At 39.7% G+C, this 22,907-nt stretch overlaps 1 protein-coding gene across 4 annotated transcripts in view; it reads right to left on the bottom strand.

The window, feature by feature from the left end:
• Positions 1 to 284: 284 nt before the first annotated feature.
• rpap3 (RNA polymerase II associated protein 3) overlaps positions 285 to 22,907 on the bottom strand; it is a 46,418-nt gene continuing 23,795 nt past the window's right edge. The window contains exons 12-16 of one of the 4 annotated variants that reach the window (XR_013498719.1): positions 13,548 to 13,771; positions 8,298 to 8,496; positions 6,914 to 7,888; positions 3,187 to 3,287; positions 285 to 946 (exon numbers count right to left, since the gene is read on the bottom strand). Coding sequence is in view for 2 of the 4 variants with exons in the window: in XM_078219709.1 (XP_078075835.1) it covers positions 861 to 946; positions 3,187 to 3,287; positions 6,914 to 7,011; positions 8,298 to 8,496; positions 13,548 to 13,771 (708 nt within the window). In the remaining 2 variants the exon portion in view is untranslated. The remainder of the gene's footprint in view (positions 947 to 3,186; positions 3,288 to 6,913; positions 7,889 to 8,297; positions 8,497 to 13,547; positions 13,772 to 22,907) is intronic. The other 3 variants (XM_078219711.1, XM_078219709.1, XR_013498720.1) reach the window with 3 other exon arrangements.

Genomic DNA, 22,907 nt, shown 5'->3' with positions numbered 1-22,907 from the left:
TTATATTATTACTGCATGGAATTGTTAAAAAGTATTTTTTGAAATTCAAAACCCTTTTATAATGAAGTGGGCAAGAGCAGCTACAAACAAATGGAAAATAAAATATGCATTAAGTACATTAAAACGGTCATTCTGTTTACTGCTTGTACATTTCAAATTAGCATTTGACATATGATGCAGCTTAACTGAAGAATAATGCTCAGATACAATCTCTCAAATTGAAATATTTCCTGCATGGCTTGTTTCTTTTTACTTGCATATAATAATTGTCGGGAAACCTGATATTAGACAAAAGCTCTTGGAAATAAGTTTATTCGCAATTATTTTGACCAGCCTCTCAAACACACAAATGCATAAGATCTCACACAAATCTGTACATGGAAATATAACAGGTGAAACAGGAAAAATATCAAAATTGGAATTTCCCAAGGAAAATCTAATCAAGAAAAGTCAAGAATCAATATTCCCTGCAACAAAAACAAAACTGTGGCTTGGTAGCTCAAGCAGCCAATATCCAATCCTCAACCTGCTCCTTCAACTTCCAAGCAATTCTTCTGGACAGGTTCAGCAGTCTCATCTGGGCTTGAGATTGAAGACAATGAGATTGGTTAACTTGCCGAAGACATATCTCTTCATGGCTGCTCAGTGATTTCATCTACAGCAATAAAAGCTGTAAAGCATTGATGATCTATCCTTACCAGCCAAGAAAGAAACTTGCTCAGGAGAAAAGCCGAACAGAACATGGGACAAACTTTATATTTAATTTATTTTTATGAGAAATATACAAAGAAAATTAGTTTGAGGAATCTGGGTAAATCGAGGTAAATGTTGCCCTTTACTGTCTACGCCAGAGGGATGTTTCAAACGCTGTATCTGCTCTTCAGTGTTTTAAGTGACTCTTCTTCAACACCAGATTTCTGCAGATGTTCAAATAAATCTTTTACAACTGGAAAAAGAAAAAAATAATCCTTTGTTTTACATCGATAATCATTGGCACAATTTATGCACAATAGCAATAACACCAAGGCTAAAAGATATTACAACATATCAATTAGTGCAACTGATAAAATATGTGGCTATAATGAAATTTTAATCACTTAGAACATTTATGTATTTATACAGACCCTTCAAATGTGGACAAATGCCACACAGCACCTCAAAAATAAAATTCTCAGGTTACTGATATCGTTCGCAAGGCCAACATTTACTGGCCTTTCCAGTTGCCTTCAAGATGAAGAAACACTCATGAACCAGCTGGATTCTAGTCAGTTTAGTTTTACGACAATCCCAGTTTCATGCTCACTTTTATCAATGATGTGGAGATGTCGGCGTTAGACTGGGGTAAGCACAGTAAGGAGTCTCACAACACCAGGTTAAAGTCCAACATGCTTATTTGGCACTAGCTTTCGGAGTCTCAGGCTCCTTCATCAGGCGAGTGAGGACTTGTGTTCACAAACAGGTCATATACAGACACAAACTCAATTTACAAGATAATGGTTGGAATGCGAGTCTTCACAGGTAATCAAGTCTTAAAGGTACAGACAATGTGAGTGGAGGGCCAAACACAGATTAAAGAGGTGTGTACTGTCTCCAGCCAGGACAGTTAGTGAGATTTTGCAATCCCAGGCAAGTCGTGGGGGTTACAGATAGTGTGACATGAACCCAAGATCCCGGTTGAGGCCGTCCTCATGTGTGCGGAACTTGGCTATCAGTTTCTGCTCAGCGATTTTGCGTTGTTGTGTGTCGTGCAGGCCGCCTTGGAGAACGTTTACCCGAAGATCAGAGGCTGAATGCCCGTGACTGCTGAAGTGTTCTGCACACATGAGGACGGCCTCAACCGGGATTTTGGGTTTATGTCACACTATCTGTAACCCCCACGATTTGCCTGGGCTTGCAAAATCTCACTAACTGTCCTGGCTGGAGACAATACACACCTCTTTAATCTGTGCTTGGCCCTCTCTCCACTCACATTGTCTGTACCTTTAAGACTTGATTACCTGTAAAGGCTCGCATTCCAACCATTATCTTGTAAATTGAGTTTGTGTCTGTATATGACCTGTTTGTGATCACAAGTCCTCACTCACCTGATGAAGGAGCCTGAGACTCAGAAAGCTAGTGCCAAATAAGCATGTTGGACTTTAACCTGGTATTGTGAGACTTCTTACCATTTTTATCAATGCCAGCTTTTTAATCAAGATTTTAAAAACTGAATTCAATTTCTAAGGCCTCATCAGTGGCATCCGAACTCATGCTCTCTGGATTACTCGTCCAGCAACATAACCACTAGACTGCTGTACTAATAACAAAAGCAGAAAAGTAAAACAGATGATGAATTAAATGATAAAAATGTTTGGCCACAACTCGCCACTAATTTGATTCTAGGTTCATTTCTACAACACCTCTGTCTACCAATTAATGGGATATCAAACTACTAACAGCAAAATGGCTCCAAATGATTGACACAGTATAAAAAGGCAGAACACAGCAAATAATCATGAGTCTTGGTCAGCGATCAGAATTACTTCTATTGTACAGCAAACAAATGAATACAGTTAAGACTACTATTTTTATGATTTCAGTTAAAAAGTAATCTCAATGCAGATGTGTAGAACACAGGGAACATTTCAAACTGCACTTCGCTGCTACCTGTCCTGTCATGTGCTGCACTTGGGCATAAATCCTCCATCAACAATTACTTATTTTAGGGCAGCACAGACAAGAGCATCTGCTTTTTCACAGCTTTCACAATAGGTCCAAGTCAATGTACCAATGCTCCACATTGCTTGATTTTAGTGCATTCTATAATCATAATCCAAAAGGGTGCCCTTTTCAGTCCAAGGAAAGTGGACTAAATGAAAAAGATTGCTACCTGAAGGTAGACAAAACCTAAGTTTTACAGTGCCTTTTCATTTTTACTCCTTTACCTATAAGGGTGTGCTGTGATTTCTGCCCCCTCACATCCCAAATCTCTGACTGGGCTCATCTGTAATAATGTACTTGGAGATGCTAAAGGCCAGATGGCTGTGAGGAAAAGCCCAAGATCCGTGTGGCCAAACTATCGAGGGAGATGCCAAGATTAGCAACACGTCTCGCAGAGCACTGCAATTGCAATCAGATCATCATATACTAAGGCAACTGAATCATAACACCTACCTTTTACATTGTAGTTGACTAACTATAGCTTACCTTTTCTTTCCGATTCAGACATGAACATCACTGCCATATCAAATCTTTTCACACTTGCTAAGTTCTTTAGGACATCTAGAATTAAGGAAGGTTCTTCAAACCTATAAAATGCAATGTAAGGGGATCACTTTGACTCATCTGCATGATTAGAACCTCAGGAGGATATAGCAATATTTCTGCATTGAATTAAAACGATTCACTAAATTTAAAATTTACTCAATGACTCCATTAGAACGCAGTTAGAAATCGGAGTGCAGTAATACGCATTATTTGACAAAATCAAAGTGCAGTATTACTTGTTGTCTTTGACAATTGAAAAAAATCAATAGGTCACAACTTCCCAAATTGTAGCATTCAACTTCATTAATTTATATTCAGTGCTGCAAAATGTCAAGAAAACTTTATTTTCCTCTGCCCAAGAAATAGAGCCCTTGGGGGTCAACTGCAATGTGGGGCTGAAGCTAATATTCTGTTTTAATGGCCCACACTATATCTTTTGAATTTAAAACTGTACTTAGTTATTCTAAATTAAAGACCTTCGGTCATGTGTGAATTAAAAGTATAAAGGTTCTATTACAGTGCGAGCACACTGAAAAACTGTACATCAACAATTTACAGGAAATATTGTAAAACAATTCTAAATTGTACATTTAAGATTTGAAATAGCAAACATTAAAATTAAAATTTATTCACGGGTGAGTTTTAGTGTTACTCTAGAATCTCTATTACCTGCCTTCATGCAGGATAATGCCGAATTTGAATAAGATCTCTCTGAATCACAACATCTCAGGAACAACATCCTTGATATTAACTTCAGGAAAAGCTTTCTACTGTATTTCCATATTTCACACCAGCTATTGTTGTGGTCTGTCTAGAACAATAGTGCCGATGTAACGCTGTAGTGGCGACAGCTGTTTCATTTGAATTTGTGCCCTTTTCAGGATGGGCAATAAGAATGTGAAAAGTTCATATCACTGACAAATTTCTAAATACAATTTATTTAATGCAATTTAAAAAGTAAATGTGTAGCGGGACAATAGAATAAAACAGCAATAAATTGTTTGGAAATTATAATTCCCAAAACTATAAGCAATTTTCTCAAGTTTCTTTTTGTGGATTTAACTGCCCTTATACTTTGCAACATGCCCTTCAGGCTCATTGCGCAGAGACTAGAATAGTCCCATAGGGTGAATTCATCACTCTAGATTCTAACTTATCGAGCATAAAAATAAACTCTACACCTGCTTAGATATGCTGACACATGGAGCACCTTAGCACCAAATAGAAGAAATCCATGGTTTAGTTTAAACTAATCGATACGTAGCACAAAAACTTAAGTACATATGCTTTTGGAAGAGTCGTTCGACAATTGTAGTTAAAGATTTTAGAAGTCTTTGAAGATCACATTTTGATTACAGATCTTCATTACAAAGAACAAAGAATATTACAGCATAGGAACAGGCCCTTCGGCCCTCCAAGCCTGCACAGACCATGCTGCCCAACTTATCTAAAACCCCCTACCTTTCCGGGGACCATGCCCTTTATTCCCATCCTATTCATGTATTTGTCAAGACGCCCCTTAAAAGTCACTATCGTATCCGCTTCCACTACCTCCCCCGGCAATGGGTTCCAGGCACTCACCACCCTCTGTGTAAAAAATCTGTCCGGAATGCTACTTCTCCACAATCACTGTGACTCAGCGTTATTGAAAATCCAGCTCTGCCTTAAATTTAGCTTCTTTTTAAAAAATCTTCCCACAACACCAAAGCATTGAAGGTGCCCTTTCTGGTCGTGCATTAAAAAATATTCTCGCCATTGAATCGCTCTTGAAAGTCTTTACAAATGTACATTAAAAAGTTTTGTCTATAATCGGCACAAATAATTTTTGCCATTGTGCTTTGCTGATAAAACTTCCATCAACATAAGATTGCTGACTCCTAAATCAGCTGGAAGAAAACATGGGTGATCTGATCAAAAACACCAAATTCCCGGCCAAATAACAGAATCGCACAAGATTATATAGTGTTAAAAATATGGTTGCGCTCATGCACTGCTGGGTTTTTATAAGGCTTGACTAATCAGTGAAAAGAATTCCAATAGATGTAATGCACATTCAGGAACTAACCAAAAGATCTTCAGTGATGTTCAACAACAGGTTACCAAAGTGACACAAATGGCTAGGTGGATTTTTGAAAGTGCTTTCTTTAATTTAGCTGCTGCAATTAGTAAGTGGTCATTAACTATAAACAAAATTTAATCTCAAATTACGCAACCATTTGACTACAGAAATTTTTGGCTTCATCGTTGAAGTACAAGTATGAACAAAATTAATGTATGAAAGGATACTGAAATGTCCATCTTTGCTTCCGCTACAAGATTTTTACATCCAGTAAATGTATTTTTAAACTGTGCTTAGTCTATTGCTTATTCCTTTACAAAAAAGGTATGACTTTTTGGATTTGCTGATTAGTAATCCAAACTGGATTACTCCATCACATCTTGAACCAGCTGGGCAAGCATCAGCTCACAGTGAAGTCATTGCCTACTGGCAGTAAGTCGCTATATAGCTAATTTTAAAACATCAAGTGCTGGTGGGATACTGCCAAGGAACTGCTAAAACCAGATGTGAACCACAAGTGTTATTAGACTATCTCCTTGAGCAACACTACACTTTTTGGTACCAGGACATGGGAAGCCTGTTGAGGCCCAAAGCTACCTTTATATCCATCTTCATAAAGTCCAAAGATGTGCGGGTTAGGTTGATTGGCCAGGTTAAAAATTGTCCCTTAGAGTCCTGGGATGCGTAGGTTAGAGGGATTAGCGGGTAAAAATATGTGGGGGTAGGGCCTGGGTGGGGTTGTGGTCGGTGCAGACTCGATGGGCCGAATGGCCTCCTTCTGCACTGTAGGGTTTCTATGTTTCTTTCTATGTTTCTTTCTATAAGGAGCTGTTATGTAAAATAAACAGAGAAATATGAAATAAGGTTTCATGTTTTAGGCAGTGAAATACCAATGCCAATACCTGGTTAGTGGGCATCATGGTGGCACAGTGGTTAGCACTGCTGCCTCACAGTGCCAAGGACCCAGATTCGATTCCCGGCTTGGGTCACTGTCTGTGTGGAGTTTGCACGTTCTCCCCATGTCTGTGTGGGTATCCTCCGGGTTCCTCCCACAGTCCAAAAGATGTGCAGGTTAGGTGCATTGGCCATGCTAAGTTCTCCCCCAGTGTACCTGAACAGGCGCCAGAGTGTGGTGACTATGGGAATGTTCACACTAAGTTCACTGCAGTGTTAACGTAAACCTACTTGTCACACTAATACATAAACTTAAAAACAATGATTCATACTGCCTCGCAGGAAAGATTAGGAAAACTTTGTTTAACAAGCCATAAGAATGAACTACAACAACTTGCATTCATACAGTGATCTTAACATTGAAAACTGTCCCAAGCAATATTATAAGTATAATCAAAAATAAATTCCAAGCCAATGAAGGAGATATTAGAACCACCTTGATCAGAGGTGGTTTTTCCACTACAAACAGGTGGTTACAATACTACATCAAGAGATAAAACAATAATGAGATACATCTTGAAATGAGAGTCTTTCCCAACTATTTATCTGCCTTCATTAAGCTTCGATATCATACGATTTATGAGTCATCACATTCACAGTCTAACGGCACTAAACTATTCTCACTGGTAAACTGAGAACTTAAACATTGCTTACCTGATATATGAATAATGAAGGATTCTTAAAATGTGATTTAAAATGTCAGGTTCCAATGACTTTTGAAACAATTGTGGGTAAAAAGAGGGCTCAATTTGCTATTCACAGGATCAAGAGAAAAATAAAAATCAGAACAGTTACTTGATAGAAAATTAACATGTCCATAAACTCAAAAACCAAGTTATGGTATAATTTTTAAGTTTAAACCATGTTCATGGAAATAAAAGTTTACCAACTGACAGCATAAAAAAAACACTCGACAACTTGCTAGTTCCAAAAATTTTTCTCATGAGCAATTTATTCCTATAGACTAGGGAAGTCCAAGATCTAATCTGATGCACTGGGGAAGCTATAACTCTCCACCTCTGTTGGCTATTCAGCAACTACTTCAGAAAGTGGAGATGGTGGATGCCAAATAAGGTTTGTGCTGTACTGTGCTGGGATCAAGCAGTCTCCCTAACTACTGCACACCCCGAGATGTTACTGGCCAATGGTCACAATTGAGGCCTGCATGCAAATTTTGTTTTGGATATCGAGATGTCTGAATTTCCATGCACAAAAGCCCATCACATAGTAGGATATAGTAATAAAAAGCAACCATTATCCGTAAAACTAACCCCGAGTTATAGAATCATAGAATCTGTACAGTGCAGAAGTGGCCATTCAGTCCATTGAGCCTGCACCAACAACAATCATAGCCAGGCTGTACCTCCGTAACCCCACGTGTTTACCCTGCTAATCTCCCTGGCATGAAGGGGCAATTGAGCATGGCCAATCAACCTAACCCGCACATCTTTGGAGCGTGGGAGGAAACCGGAGCACCCGGAAGAAACCCATGCAGACACAGGGAGAACGTGCAAACTCCACACAGACAGTTACCCGAGGCTGGAATTGAACCTGGGTCCCTGGAGCTGTGAGGCAGCAGTGCTAACCACTGTGCCACTCTTACCTGCAAGAGATCGGGTGGGAAATAAACTGTGAAGGGGAGAAAAGAACTTCCTGATTAGTCATTCAGAAAACAAGTTCTTCACTTACTATTTCTTTTCTCTAAGTGTTTAGCAAACTCCCTCTTAAACTTGATGATGAATTAACTTATGGTAATGTATACCAAATCTCTGAGATTAAAACAAAATCCTTTACACTTCCAAGTGCAAATACTAAATGTACATGTGATTGTTACAGATTAAATGCAATAGGTTACTGTTCACCGTCACAAATTCCTTGCAATTTTGATGTACTTTGGTAAGGTCACTCAAGTCTCTTCAGAAACTGATTTATACTCGTCAAACACAGATACATTTCTCAAAGTAATTCCGGACTAGACGATATTTTAAATTTTAAAGTCAAATCCATAAAGAGGGGCGTTAAATACTTCTAGATTTACCTTTAAGTATTTATGTAACATCTCGGGAGAATTTTTCAGTTTGCGGAGGTCTGCTTCAAGTTGAAAGGAGTTTGCAGGAGCGTGAGGGATAATCACAGAGTGGGAAAACAGAGGTGCTTCAGCTTTCTTCATTCTTGCCGAGCTCTCTACAACACTTTCAGCTTTAACCGATTGCTTGTCCGACGCAGCAGGATGTGCTCTTAAAAAAAAGAATGACAGTTTTAATGGAGTAAAACTGCTTGGAAATCAAGACAGTATTTTAAACCTATATCACCAGATTTCATATCACTCAATCTAGCTTCATTTACAATATTTCAAAATAATTAAAAATGTTAAGTCACTGGTGGATCTCCCCAATAAAGGAAAGCCAGACATAATCAGAGTCCTGTGCAGGTGAGGGTTAAAGACACAGGACAGAATAAACAATGATAGAACATACCCAAGGAAAGAGAGGAAAAGAATATTGAATTTGTTTGGTTTTGTTCTGGAAGTTACAGTCATGCAGGGAGAAGCAGTTGGGGGCCACAGCCTGCTTGGTTAGTCATTTCGAGTCACAGTTAATAAACAGATTTTTAACATTAATATCTAATTAAGTCAACATGCAGCATTGAGTGTTAGCATACAAATTCATATCTGGGTGTTGTGCAATGAGAAAGGATTAGTTGGCAATCTTGAGAGAACACCCTTGTGTTCCAAAAAGTGACCAAAATATGGCAGAATTCTTTGTCAAGGTGGATAGTGATGTAGTTGATTCTGAGACCAGGGTCCTGAATATCAATAAAAGTAACTATGATGGTATGAGGCATGAATTGACCATGCGACTGGGAAACATTACTGAAAGGAAAGACAGTGGATAGGCAATGGCAGCATTGAAAGAACGAATAAGTGAACTCCAGAAGTTGTTTATTCCTGTTTGGTGCAATAACGGTAAGGGAATTGTGGCCAAACCGTGGCTTACAAGGGAAATTAAAGATAGTATCAGATTCAAGGAAGAAGCAAACAAATTGGTAAGAAAAAGCAATAGGCCTGAGGATTGGAAACAGTTTAAAATTCAGCAGAGGACTAAAGGATTGATTAAGAAGGGAAAAATAGAGTATGAAAGTAAGCTAGCGGGGAACATAAAAACTGACTGTAAAAGTTTCTATATGTAAAGAGAAATTTTACGGGCGGCACGGTAGCGCAGTGGGTAGCACTGCTGCTTCACAGCTCCAGGGTCCCGGGTTCGATTCCCGGCTCGGGTCACTGTCTGTGTGGAGTTTGCACGTTCTCCTCGTGTCTGCGTGGGTTTCCTCCGGGTGCTCCGGTTTCCTCCCACAGTCCAAAGATGTGCGGGTTAGGTTGATTGGCCAGGTTAAAAAAAAAATTGCCCCTTAGAATCCTAAAACGTGTAGGTTAGAGGGATTAGCGGGTAAATATGTGGGGGTAGGGCCTGGGTGGGATTGTGGTCGGTGCAGACTCAATGGGCCGAATGGCCTCCTTCTGCACTGTAGGGTTTCTATGATTTCTATGAAAAAGATTGACAAAAATGAATGTAGGCTCCTTACAGTCAGAAACAGGAAAATTCATTATGGGGAATAAAGAAATGGCTGAGGAATTAAATTTGTACTTTGCTTCAGGCTTCACAAAGGAAGACAAGAATAATGTACCAGAAGTGCTGAGAGAAACATGTTTGAGTGAGGAGCTGAAGGAAATCAGCATTAGTAGAGAAACGGTTTTGGGGAAACAGATGGGATTGAAGGTGAATAAATCTCCAGGTCTTGATAATCTTCATCCCAGAGTACTTAAGGAAATGGTCCTGGAAATTGTAGATTAATTGGTGGTTATTTTCCAGAACTCTTTGGACTCTGGAATAGTTCCTACAGCTAATATAAGCCCGGTATTCAAAAAGGGAGGTAGCGAGAAAACAGGGAACTATAGACCAGTGTGCCTAACGTCGGTACTGGGGAAGTTGCGAGAATCTATGATCAAGGATTTCATAACTTGGCATTTAAGAGGCAGTAGAATAATCAGACAGAATCAGCATGGATTTATAAAAGGGAAATCATTCTGACGAATCTATTGGAAGTTTTTGAGGACGTAACTAAGAGAGTTGACCGAGATGACCCAGTGGATGTGGATTATTTAGACTTTCAGAAGGTTCCGACAAGGTCTCAAATAACAGACTATGATATAAAGTTAAAGCACATGGGATTGCACGTAATGTCTTGAGATGGATAGAAAGCTGGTCAGCTGATAGGGAGCAAAGAGTTGGCATAAATGGGTCTTCTTCTGATTGGCAGTGATTAGTGGGGTTCCGCAGGAATCTATGCTACGACACCAACAGTTCACTTTGATTTGAAAGAGGGAACTGAATGTATTATCTCCAAATTTGCGGATGATCTAATGTTGGGTGGGAGGGTGAGCTGTGAGGAGGATGCACAGATGTTTCAGCATGATTTGGATAGGCTGAGTGTGTGGGCATCTGCATTTGCAGATGCAGTATAATGTGCATAAATGAGAGGTTATCCACTTTGGTAGAAATAATCGAAAGACAGATTACTTGAATGGGTGTAAATTGAGAGAGATGGAAACTCAACGAGACCTTGGAGTCCTCGTGCATCAGTCACTGAAAGTAAGCGCGCAGGTACGGCAAGCAGTAAAGGCGGCAAATGGTATGTTGACCTTCATAACGAGAGGATTTGAGTATAGGGGTAGGGATGTTCTGCTGCAATTGTATAGGGTGTTGGTGAAGGACACCTGGAGCACTGTGTGCAGTTTTAGTGTCCGTATCCGAGGAAGGATGTTCTTGCTATAGAGGGAGTACAGCGAAGGTTTACCAGGCTGATTCCTGGGATGGCAGGTCTGTCATAAAAGGAGAGAGTAAGTCGGTTAGGATCATATTCACTGGAGTTTAGAAGAGTGAGAGGTGATTTCATAGAAGCTTATAAAATTCTAACAGGGTTAAACTGGGGGTAGATTCAGAAAGAATGTTCCCAATAGTTTGAGGATAAGGAGTAAACCTTTTAGAACTGAGGTGAGGAGAAATTTCTTCACCCAGAGGGAGCGAATGTGTGGAATTCACTCCCACAAAATGTAGATGAGGCCAAAACATTGCCTGATTTCAAGAAGAAATTAGATATAGCTCTTGGGGCCAAAGGGATCAAAGGATATTGGGGGGGGGGGTTGGTATCAGGATATTGAATTCAATGATCATCCATGATCAAAATGGATGGCGGAGTAGCTCAAGGGGCCGAATGGCCTACTCCAGTTTCTATGTCATGACTCTCGTGAGAATCAAATAAAAACAGGAGCCACACTCCTTGACATTTAAAGCTTTCTAACACTGGTCCGAAAGCTGTGTTGATAGAACCCTGCGGTCGGCTCCTGGCTGTATGTTCCACAGACAACAGCATAAGCATTTGTTCAAAAAGCAACAGACAAACTTTCAGGCACTGGTGCAGAACACGAGAAGGATCTGTGTTAAAGCCTAAAAATGAAGAACTACTAGATGGAGATGGCATTCAAAAGCACGTATAGAAGGTCATGCATTAGGATGTTAACAGATATCATTGGTTTAGTTTTGACAGGCACAACAACAAAGTGTCCTGATAAGTTGCCTGAGCAGATAATCGCTGCAGGAGTTCCTAAGGGTACTATCATATTCCCAGGCATCTTCAGCTGCTTCACTCACGTTCCTCCCGCCATCACTAATGATTGTTCACTAATGATTGCAGAGTGTTCTGTTTCATTTGCAATCCCTCAGCTAATGAAGCATTCCATTCCTGCAAACAGAAAGACCTGGCTAACATTCAGCCTTGGGCTGTTTAGTAGTGTGTAATATTTTGCATCATGCAAATAAGGAGGTATAACTATCTTCAGCAAGAGAAATTTAAGTATCTCGACAATGCCATGGCAATGGAATTACCATGATCAATCTCCACCCCACCTCCCAGACCCTCACAACCTCTCCTCAGCCACCTTGCATCTCCTCCTCCAAACCCTCCCCATCAATATCCTGGAGTTTATCACTGACTGGAAACTTAACTGAGCCAGCCACAAAGACAATAACTTCCTGGTTCCCCAGAATAGGTTTAAGTTTATTTATTAGTGTCACAAATAGGCTTACATTAACACTGAAATGAAGTTACTGTGAAAACTTTGACAGATTTGGGGGCTACCCCAAAGATGCACTGGGGAATCCCTCTTTGAAGTTCCTACTTTATCCCAACAATTTGGAACGGAGGATTCAACATTACCAATGGGTGAATGTGAAGGTGAAAAACTATCAGACATCTGGGGGGGGTGATTCTACCAAAAAAATTCTCAGTGCCAAATGAGAGAGAAATCTGGAGAAACACCCACTGATTCTTTTTTTAAGTGGGATTTTCAGAATGAACCTCCCACACTCTGAGCACTGCAGTTTCCCAATGAGATTCTGTGGCAGATGGAGGGAAGGGGGTGATTGGAGTTGGCATCGGGGATATCGGGGCTAGCCCAGACAAGTCTGGAAGGCCAGCAATTGCAGGGGGGGGGGGGTGTCGGAGGGGCAGCGATGCGGGGTCACGGGGCTGGCCAACAATCGAGCTGCTCTGTGATCGGGAGGCCAGTAGTGCGGGGCCACTGCGCGTTTGCCAATCTTGGTGCTGACAGATCGGCACATACGCAGTGGCCCAGCGGGAATAGGCCCCGCCCATTGATACTTAACCACTCAAATTCCTGAGAAATGATGTAGGTTGTTTTTTTAAAAGCAAATCTATGTAAGATGCCACCCAACAATGCAGTTGTGATACCATGCTGTAACTTCATGATTCACTGAAGAAACTTGAATACAACACAGAATTTCACAGTAACTTCATTGTAGTGTTAATGTAAGTCTTACTTGTGACTAATAAATAAACTTTAAATAACCTGGGTTGGCACTAAAATAACAAAGTTCAACCTTATATTTAAAATCTGTGATGCTTTGTTGATGCAAAATTTCTTTTTCTGCCTCTTGAACATTAAAAGAATGGCTATCCCTAGAGTGAGAAAATCTAATCAAAAGCATTCCTGTAGGAAATTCAGTTTTCATGTAAAGACATATTAATACAATTGCCACCTCGACTTCCTCCATGGATTTAGATTTTGTTATGATTTTAATGTTAAGAGTTATTCAGTTGAATGAGAAATGGGGGAGAGAGTGAGACCAATGCCCAAAGAACGTTACACCAGCAAAAGCTGCTGTCGTTAATACTAAATCTTCAAAAATAGAAACAATAAACACCAACATACCTCTCCTCAACTTTAAGTATTTTGGCACTGGGCGCTTCAGCAACTGGCACAGAGGGGTCACCATGGGTGTTTTTTTCCTGAATCTTATTTGCCTCTTCAACCGGAGATAATACAGATGGTTGCTTCGCTGCAAGATCAAAAGGGAAATTGACTGCAGCTGCCTCTCTGTTAATATTATTCACTGTATCTCCAACCTCTTCAATGGCAACTCTTATCAGGGGTTTCTTGGAAAGAACATACAAAAGAACATAAGGATAAATTAAATGTATGGCATTATGAAGAAGCTTGGTCAAGTGAGAATTTAACCAATGAAAATCATTTTCCCTACAAATAAAAGAGGAAAGATTTTTTCAATCTGTATTGATAGAAGATATTTAGATTTTTGGCAAAATTGTTCAACTCCTTGTTATCCTCATTGTAAAAGTCCATTCTTTTAGTAAAGCAATCTCAATTAACTTCAATCATTAACTTGATTACAACTTCAAGGAATTCTAATTTATACATCATCACACACTTTTCTTATGTCCTTGACATCTTTGCCAATCTCTCCTCTGTTCCAGCCCATCCTTAAAATTCTATTCTTCCTCACCTTCTACCCCAACTATATAATTAATTACATTTCTACCCCTCTTCAGTTCTGTAGAAGGGTCACGTGGACTTGAAACGTTAACTCTGTTTCAGTCCACAGATGCTGCCGGACCTGCTGAGTTTATCCAGCATTTTCTGATTTTACTTCCAGCATCCACAGTATTTTTGCTTTTATCTAATTTATACATCTCTGGTTTAAACTGGTAGTTCGAGCTTCTTGCGATATACTTTTTATCTCCTTTAAACTCCCAGGACAATTGGCTTTTAGTGTTTCAAAAACTCTCTCCAGACATGTTCTAAAGTATTGAAAGCATTTTAATTGATTAAACTGGTACAGTATACACAATAATTCACAGATAAAAAGCTTCTCACATCAATCTCCTTCCTCAGCAATGCTTTAATAATTATATCTGAATGAAACAAATATATATATCAGGTGATAAAAGAAATTTTTGTTGGTGTGTCTATAAATACATCTCTATGTAGAACAGACTCTACACGGTGACCTGCTTTAGTTTAGGGACAAATGAGTTGCAAGTCGAACAATATTGAGTGAATTTTCAGCAGGTTTGGCAAAAGATGCACGTAAGAATATAAAGAATAAGAACTAGTGTAGGTCATCTGGCCTTTCAAGCCTACTCCACATTCAATAAGATCATGGAATTTCTTCTACCTCAACTCCACACTATTGTCTCTATATCCCTCAATTCCTTTAGTACCCAAAAATCTATTGATCCGTGTCTTGAATATACTCATTGTATTTCCACAGCTCTTTGTGATACAGAATTCTAAAGATTCATAGCCTTTTGAATGAAGGCATTTCACTTCACCTAAGTTCTAAAATGCCTAATCTCTTCTGAAACTGTGACCATGCCTTCTAGATTATTCAGCCAAGAAAACACCTTTCAGCATCTAACCTGCCAAGCTTATTAAGAATATTAAATGTTTCAATTAGATTGCTATTGATTCCTCTGAACTCCAGGGAACATAGGCCCAGTCTACTCAACCTCTCCTCATACTAGACTGGCCTCTGGGATTATTGTAAGTCTTCATTGCATTCCCTCCAGGGCAAATGTGTCCTTCCTCAGATAAGGAGACAAAGGCCATACATAGTACTCGAGATATAACCTTACCAATGCCATATATAATTGGAGGAAGACTTCTTCACTCTTATCCTCCAATCTCTTTGTACCAGAACATAACAATTTATCTAATTGGTTGCTGTATCTTCTTGCTAACTTTGTGAATCATGTACAAGGGCACCCTGGTCCCTTTGAATGCAAACATTTCACAGTCTCTCACCATTCAAAATGCTTATGTTTTCATTTCCAAAAAAATCCTACCAAACTGGATAAATTCACACTTCACATTGTATTCCATCTGCCATATTCTTGCCCCTCACCCAAACTATCGACATCTCTCTGCAGCCTCATTGCGTCCTTCTTGCTGCTTACTTTTTCACCCACATTTATAAAAGTCAGCAAATTTAGATTAAGTTACGCTCAGCCCCCTCATCTAAGTCAAAGACTGTAAACAGCTGAAGCTCAAGTTGTAGTCCTTTAAATGCCCTGCTAGCTACAGCATGCCAACCTGAAAATGTCCCATTAATTCATATTTGGTCCACTAACCAATCCTTACGCCATGCGATTGTATTACCTCAAATCAGCATTCCCTCTAATTGTTTTGCAGCATGCATCATTTAAGTGCGTGGGCCTAAGTTTTTACATTGCCACATGAGCGATAGCTAGCTTGTGCTCTGCCTGCATAGGAATTTCCAAGTTGTTCCCTTAGTTGTGCAGCTACACAACGGAAGGAACATAGCCCCAATCCCACGAGTTGCAATTTTACGTAGTAGCCTTCTCTCTACATCCCTTCCCTACACTGTGAGCTTTTTTTGCTACCTTCCGAAACTTGACTGATCTAGAATCTAAAAATTCAGGCAGATCAAAAACAAAGCATTGCACTATCTCTACAGCTACCTCCTTTAAAACTGTAGGATGCAAGTTGTCAAGTCGAGGGGTTTTGTCACCACTTAAACCATTAATTTCTCTGACACCATTTCTTATACTGATTTCAGCTCATTATTGCTATACCCTTGGCTGCACATTATTGTTGGAATGTTTTTGTGTCTTTCAGTATTTGTTTGTCTGTCATTTCCATGTTACATTGATTGGATCCACTTTTACGATCACTAAACCCTTCCTATTTACATAGCAAAACAATAAATTTTAAATGTTTCTGGCTCTTGCTAGTCTACTCTCACTCTTTTCTCTTTCTGATCAATTTCTTGGTCTGCCTTTGCTGAATTAGGATCTTCCTAATCCTTAGACTCACTACTTCTCTGACAACATTTTAACCTTGTTAGCCATGCTCGGACCAATTTTTCTGTGGGGATTGTGTGTCTTAAAAAGAATCTATATTTTTTGTAAATTGTTAAATGTTAAATATTACCATCATAACTTTTAATGTAGTTCCACAATCTAACTTATTCAATTTGCCCCTCATACCTCTGTAGTTTGTTTAGAGTCTAGACCCCAGTTTTATGCATAAGATCATTTTCAAGCTCAGTGTAAAAATTCTATTGTATCATGGTCATTTTTCCCTAGAGTTCCCTTTACTGCCAGGTTATTAATTAACCTTTTCCTCATTGCACAATACAGTAATAGATCCAAATAGCTTGTTCCCCCAAGTTGGTTCCTCAACTAGCACATTCCAACAACGCATCCTCCATACTGCTACTGCAAATTTAGTATGCCCCATCAATATGAAGACAAGTAGCCCATGATTCCTATATTATTCGTGCCTCTAATTTCCTGATTTCCTGTCCTACACTACAATTACTGTTAGGAGGCTTACAAACAACTCCCAATGTTTTCTGCCCCTTGCTGTTTCTTAGCTCAATCCAAAGGATTTCTACTTGATTTTGAACTAAGATCCTTTCTCTCTACTGCCTTTATCCCATCCTTTATCAATTCTACCCTCTTCATTTTCCCTTTTTCCTATTTCTTCTAAGCGTTAAATATCTTAGATTATTTAGTTCCCAACCTGGGAATGAATTACTCTACAACCATCCTTGCTTCCAAGTGGAAATTAGTGGATATCGAGACTAACTTAACAGCATGGGCGAAATACAACCTGCATATCAGTCTGAACCACAGAATTTCTGGTTCCGTAGAGGGACATGCAACCGTCGCACAATGCTTAGGATTTTGATTTATGAAAATGTAAATAAATTTGTAACATGCCATAAATGAGCTTACTGCCAGAAACTAAGTTAAAACACATCCATCTCTAGCACAGAAAATTTGATTCAAAATAAATTTTTGCAGTTATCAAGTTTAGCTTTAGGCATTGAAAAGACCACATAGCGAAAACAAAAGACTACTTCGGCATTTAGTGCACATAAAAATAATTACATTTAAGCTAATTATGAGACTACATTTAAATGTTCAATTAGCTGTGCATTTGTATTACAAAAAATCCACTAGGGTTGTTGCGATTTAAAAAAAATGAATCACAATTGTTTTTTGATTAAAAAATTTATCTCAGAGAAAGAAGGCAGGAAGGGAAGAAAGAAAGTAGAAATTTGAATTTATATAACGCCTACACGGCATAGAACAGTGGATAGTGGTTTACAGCTAATTAAATACTGTTGATTTGTCGGAAATACCAATTTGTGTACAGCAAGCTTATTGGTTTTGCAGGTTGGTTGAGGGACAAATGTTGGTCAGAAGAGAACTTTCAGGAGAACTCTCCAGATTTCCCCCTCCGAATAGTGGTGTTAACTCTTATGCCAACTGAGATGGCAGATATGGACTCATTTTAATGTCACAATGCAACTGGTACCTCTGACTGCATCTTTCCATCTGTGCTCCATTTTTTGAAAAGAGATCTGAAGCTACAACCTTCTGACTCAGAAGAGGGGTTAAAAAAAGGGCAGCATGGACAAGTTGGACCGAAGGGCCTGTTTCCATGCTGTAAACCTCGATGACTCTATGACCTCTAGGAAAGATTACACTTAGCTGAGGCTTACACCGTATTTTTGGATTTAATTGCATATTTAATTGATATATACTCTAAAGGCGTTAATCATCACTATTAAACTGATACAAGCAGAAAAAGAAAATAAGGAAGATGGTGATTGCATCCTGGGATAGTCAAGAGCAGGCGGCAAAACCTTTGCCTCCATTTTACTGTGACATTCATTGACCAACATTAGAGATTTCTCTAGCCTGCTCTTCTGCTAAAAGCTGCAAAAGCATCAAGCCGTTGTCACCAAAGATCATGGCCATGATTCTCCCATCCCACTGCACTAATTTTAGTGTAGTGGACCTGACATTGTCCTTTGGCCAATTCGTGGCGTTCGCGCCCCGCTTGCATCCCCCAGTGCCGGATTTCTGGTGGCGCCTGCTCCGTGTCGGAAATCGGCAGGGGGGCGCAAAGAACATTAACATGGTCATTTTACACAGGCTTTGGCATAATGGCAGTGCCAGCCTGTGCTCCCAGCACTGCCCAAGGAACAAAGTGCCAATGCCCAAGGAGCACCTTGGCACTGCCCATTAGGCATGGGACAGTGCCAAGAGGGCGATCAGTGGGAGTGGGGGGGCCCCACTGCCACTCTGCATAAGGATAGGTGGCGGAAGGGAAGAGGCCAGCAATCGGGGCGGGCTGGTGGGGACGGGGGGGGGGAAGGAGAGGGGGCAGAGAGCTGGCATTGCAGGGCAACAATCGGGAGGCCAGTGAGGAACCACTGCTCATCCGCCAATCTAGGCACTGACAGTTGCCCGCTCAGCGCGTTGATTTCGGGCTCTCCAGCAGGAATAGGCCCTACCCGCTGATATTTGATGGTATTCATGCTGGTGGCCTTTGCAACACTCATTGAAAAAAATCAGGGTGAATTACTCCAGTTTTTACACTAATTCCACGCTTCGAATTTTTTTTGGGAGAATTCCACCTCATGACTGTCTGTATCATGAGACGAGGCCAATTGTCTCTAATGTAAATTAATATGCAAATGTTCTTCCAATTAATTAACACTTACTGGAAGTCAACTGATTGCGGCCAAGCAATTTTCCACTATTAACATGCATTGAAAAAAAAAGGAAGCTCCACTAAATGTGGGACGACCAAAAGTTACCTGTAACTGATTGATAATCCTTTCAACAATTTCAATAACCAGTGCTCACTGTACAGATTTCATGTTCACAATGGCATAAGAAGAAAGCGTGCTAACATTATTAGAACACTATGCACACACAAACATAACAAAAGTTCAACAAAAAACAACAAAGCTCATCTATTCGGTATCAACTCTATTTTTTAAAACATCACCAACCTTATGCCTCCACAGGCTTACCATAAGTCTAGTACAGTGTGTTATAATTCAGGTCAGAAATGCCAAAGTGTTTTATGAAGTTTGCCTGGATCATAAGTTTTGCAATTTGAATTTCGCTAGGGTGAGCACGAGATGTTTCACCTCAGGTATGATTCAGCTGACCCACGTGGGAGCTTTTATCAAAGTTTATTTAAGAACACAGTTAATATATAGCAATAACTTTTACGAATTACAAACAAGAAAAACAACCATGAATATTGTATAACTCTTAATAAATATATGACATGGTCCCAATCAAACAAACTTCCCTATACAAAACCCTTGCTACAGGTTTAGTGCATAAAATACGAACGCTCACGTGATGCTGGAACTTAGTTCCTTGGTTGGAAGCTGTAGTTCTCTTGAGACACACACAAACAAGCTTGGGTTCAGAACAGCTTCCCAAAACACCCGGGGAGACAGAAAGTGACTCTGGGTACTAGCTAGCTAGCAAAACCACCAACGGCAGAATTTTCTCTCCAGGAAGGCAAGAAGCCTTGCTTCCAGCTAGCCAGCAGAATTTTCAATACCTGGGGGAGAGAGACATTGCTTTTCAGTCTGATGGCCACACCCTTTCTAAACTAAAACAGCAACCAGCAGCCAAACTGAACGTGAAACTTTGAATTCGCTATGAAGAAAAAAGAACTGTCCAAAACACATGACCTGCCAGCCAATCTTCCCCCTAACAATGCAGAGTCATAAAACAAATCCCAGAAAGTATCTGAGGCTCAGAATAAAAATAAACAAAACCCTATTTAAACCATTAAAGCAGCAATAAAAAGACTTCTAATAGACAGCCACCAACAATGAAATCAAAAGGCCTACTTACAAGTGCAGAGAACATGATTTAAAAAACATTTCTTAAAGATATAACGTTACAAGTTATTGTTTCTAAATATTCTTTGGCCAATTTATATTTGTCCTAATTTTACTATATCCTAATTTCATTGCTTAATTTGAAATAACATTTTAGGCTTCCGTTATCCATATAATTCAGTGCACGCCATCATTACAAAATCAGATTCAATCACTGTCTTCTGGACTGCAAAATTGAGACTTTCATTTTTTTTCTCAAAGCCTAGATTCTTTACAACTGGGATTAATCTTGATGTCCTTCTCCGCACCCTCTCCAACGCATGTTATCTTTTCAGTTTCCATATATAGGTGGCTGGGCTTAAATACTTTTATTGCTAGTTTGGTAAATCCCTGTTAGCCGAGGAAAGTCAGAATTCAACAATGCCATCGACAAAGTATTTGGAATAGCAAAACACTCAAGCTATTCAGACCAATTGCATTTTGTAATGCCAATTCTACCTTTTACTAAGCAATGGGAAAATAAAACCGCTGAACAGATTTGCTTCAGTTTGACTCAGTGTTGATTCACTTGTAAATGCAACATGCAATTTTAAATTTCTCTAATGAAATTTATAAATCCTCCTTTCTTCAGTTTTCCCCATTCAACCCTCATACCAGATTTTGACTTCACAGCTGCAAATTTGTTTCGAGTACATCACTCAAGTAACTATTCCCCCAGGAGGACCTGGATAACATACACCAGTTGTTCAAATAATCAAATCAGTGTAGCCAATTGAGCACAACTATGTCCTTACCAAGAGTCTGTTTACATGTTTTTCAACAAACACCAGTTCTCCAAATTGGAAACCCTAGCCTAGAGATGCACTCAACTCCTCAGCAGCGATGTGTTTCGGATTTGTAAGGTTCAGTTCACCTGCTGCTGCTTGGCCTTTGCAAATGCCAGCAAATTGCCACAATCTACACTAAAGCTTGAAAGAATAAAAATATTTCTCAAGTCTTTCCCCCCATTGCCAAAATGTTAGAAAAGCAGTATTACAGTGAAGATATTTCAGAAAATTACAAAGTCTAGAAATGTACATCTGCAAGGACAGTTACAGCAAAATGTTTTCAGCAGCAACGCAAACTTTTCACACGCGTCTTAACAAAAGGATTTTTGCAGTGTGCACCTTTGTTGTAACTTAGATACAAGATGACTCAACAATAAATTTAATCACTGTGTTACAATGCAATGTGCCCAACTGCGCAGACATCACCCTGCTGTGCCTAACCTGCCAAAAAGCCTTCAAATGGGAATATGCTTAATTAATATGTAAACAAATATTGCTCTGGCCCTTCAGTAAGAGCATCCCACCTAGTTGTGGGATGTACAAAGACGAAAAAGAGAGGACAGGATGAGTGACAAAGGTAGCAGGAAAAAGCTTAAACAGGACTTAGGAGGACAAAAAGAGGCCATGAAATGTCCTTGGCAGGCAGGATTAAGAAGAATCTCAAGGCTTTTTATGCATATATAAGGAGGAAGAGGATAGTTAAGAAAAGGGTAGGAACAGAATAAGCTTATTAGCGATAGGCAGCATGGTTTTGTGAAGGGGAGGTGGTGTCTCACAAACTTGATTGAGTTATTTGAGGAAGTTGACAGTGACTGTTGTATACATGGAGTTTAGTAAAGCCTTCGATAAGGTTTCTCATGGCAGGCTGATACAGAAGGTGAAGTCATGTGGGATCCCAGGTGACTGGTATGATGGATACAAAACTGGCTTGGGCATAGAAAGCAGAGAGTAGCAGTGGAAGGGTGCTTTTCCAACTGGAGAGCTGTGACAAGCGGTGTTCCACAAGAATCAGTGCTGGGGCCTCTGCTGTTTATAATATGTATATAAATGATTTGAAGGAAAATGTAGATGGTTTGATTAGTAAATTTGCAGATGATACAGAACTTGGGGAACTAGCAGATAGTGAGGATTGTCAGAGGATACAGCAGGATTTAAATTGGCTGGAGACCTGGGCTTAAAGATGGCAGATGGAATTTAACCCGGACAAATGTGAGTAATGTGATTTGAAAGGTCTCCTGCAGAAGGAAAGTATACAGTAAATGGTAGAGCCCTTAGAAATATTGGCATACAGAGGAATCTATGTGTGCAGACCAACAGTTCCCTGAAGGTGGCAACTCAGTTGGACAAGGTGGTCACGAAGGCATATGGCATGCTGGCCTTCATTGGTCAGGGCATTGAGTATAGAATTGGAAAATCATGTTGCAGCTGTATAAGACTTTGGTTAGACCGCATTTGGAGTATTGTGTACAATTCTGGTCATCACACTATCAGAAGGATGTTGATGCATTGGAAAGGTTGCAGAAGAGATTTACCAGGATGATGCCTGGTTTGGAGGATATGGACTATGAAAAAAGGTTGAACAAACTTGGATTGTTTTCATTGGAACCCCGGAGGATGAGTGGGGACCTGATAGAGGTTTATAAGATTATGACAGGCTTGGATAGAGTGGATAATCAAAGTCTTTTTCCCAGGGATGAAGGATCAATTATTTAGGGGCATGGGTTGAAAGTGAGAGGGGGAAGGTTTAAGAGAGAT

The sequence above is a fragment of the Mustelus asterias genome, chromosome 9 (assembly GCF_964213995.1).
Source record: "Mustelus asterias chromosome 9, sMusAst1.hap1.1, whole genome shotgun sequence".
Classification (NCBI taxonomy): Eukaryota; Metazoa; Chordata; class Chondrichthyes; order Carcharhiniformes; family Triakidae; genus Mustelus; species Mustelus asterias.
The sequence above is the reverse complement of the archived record's forward strand: the minus strand, read 5'-3'. Positions and strand labels throughout refer to the sequence as shown.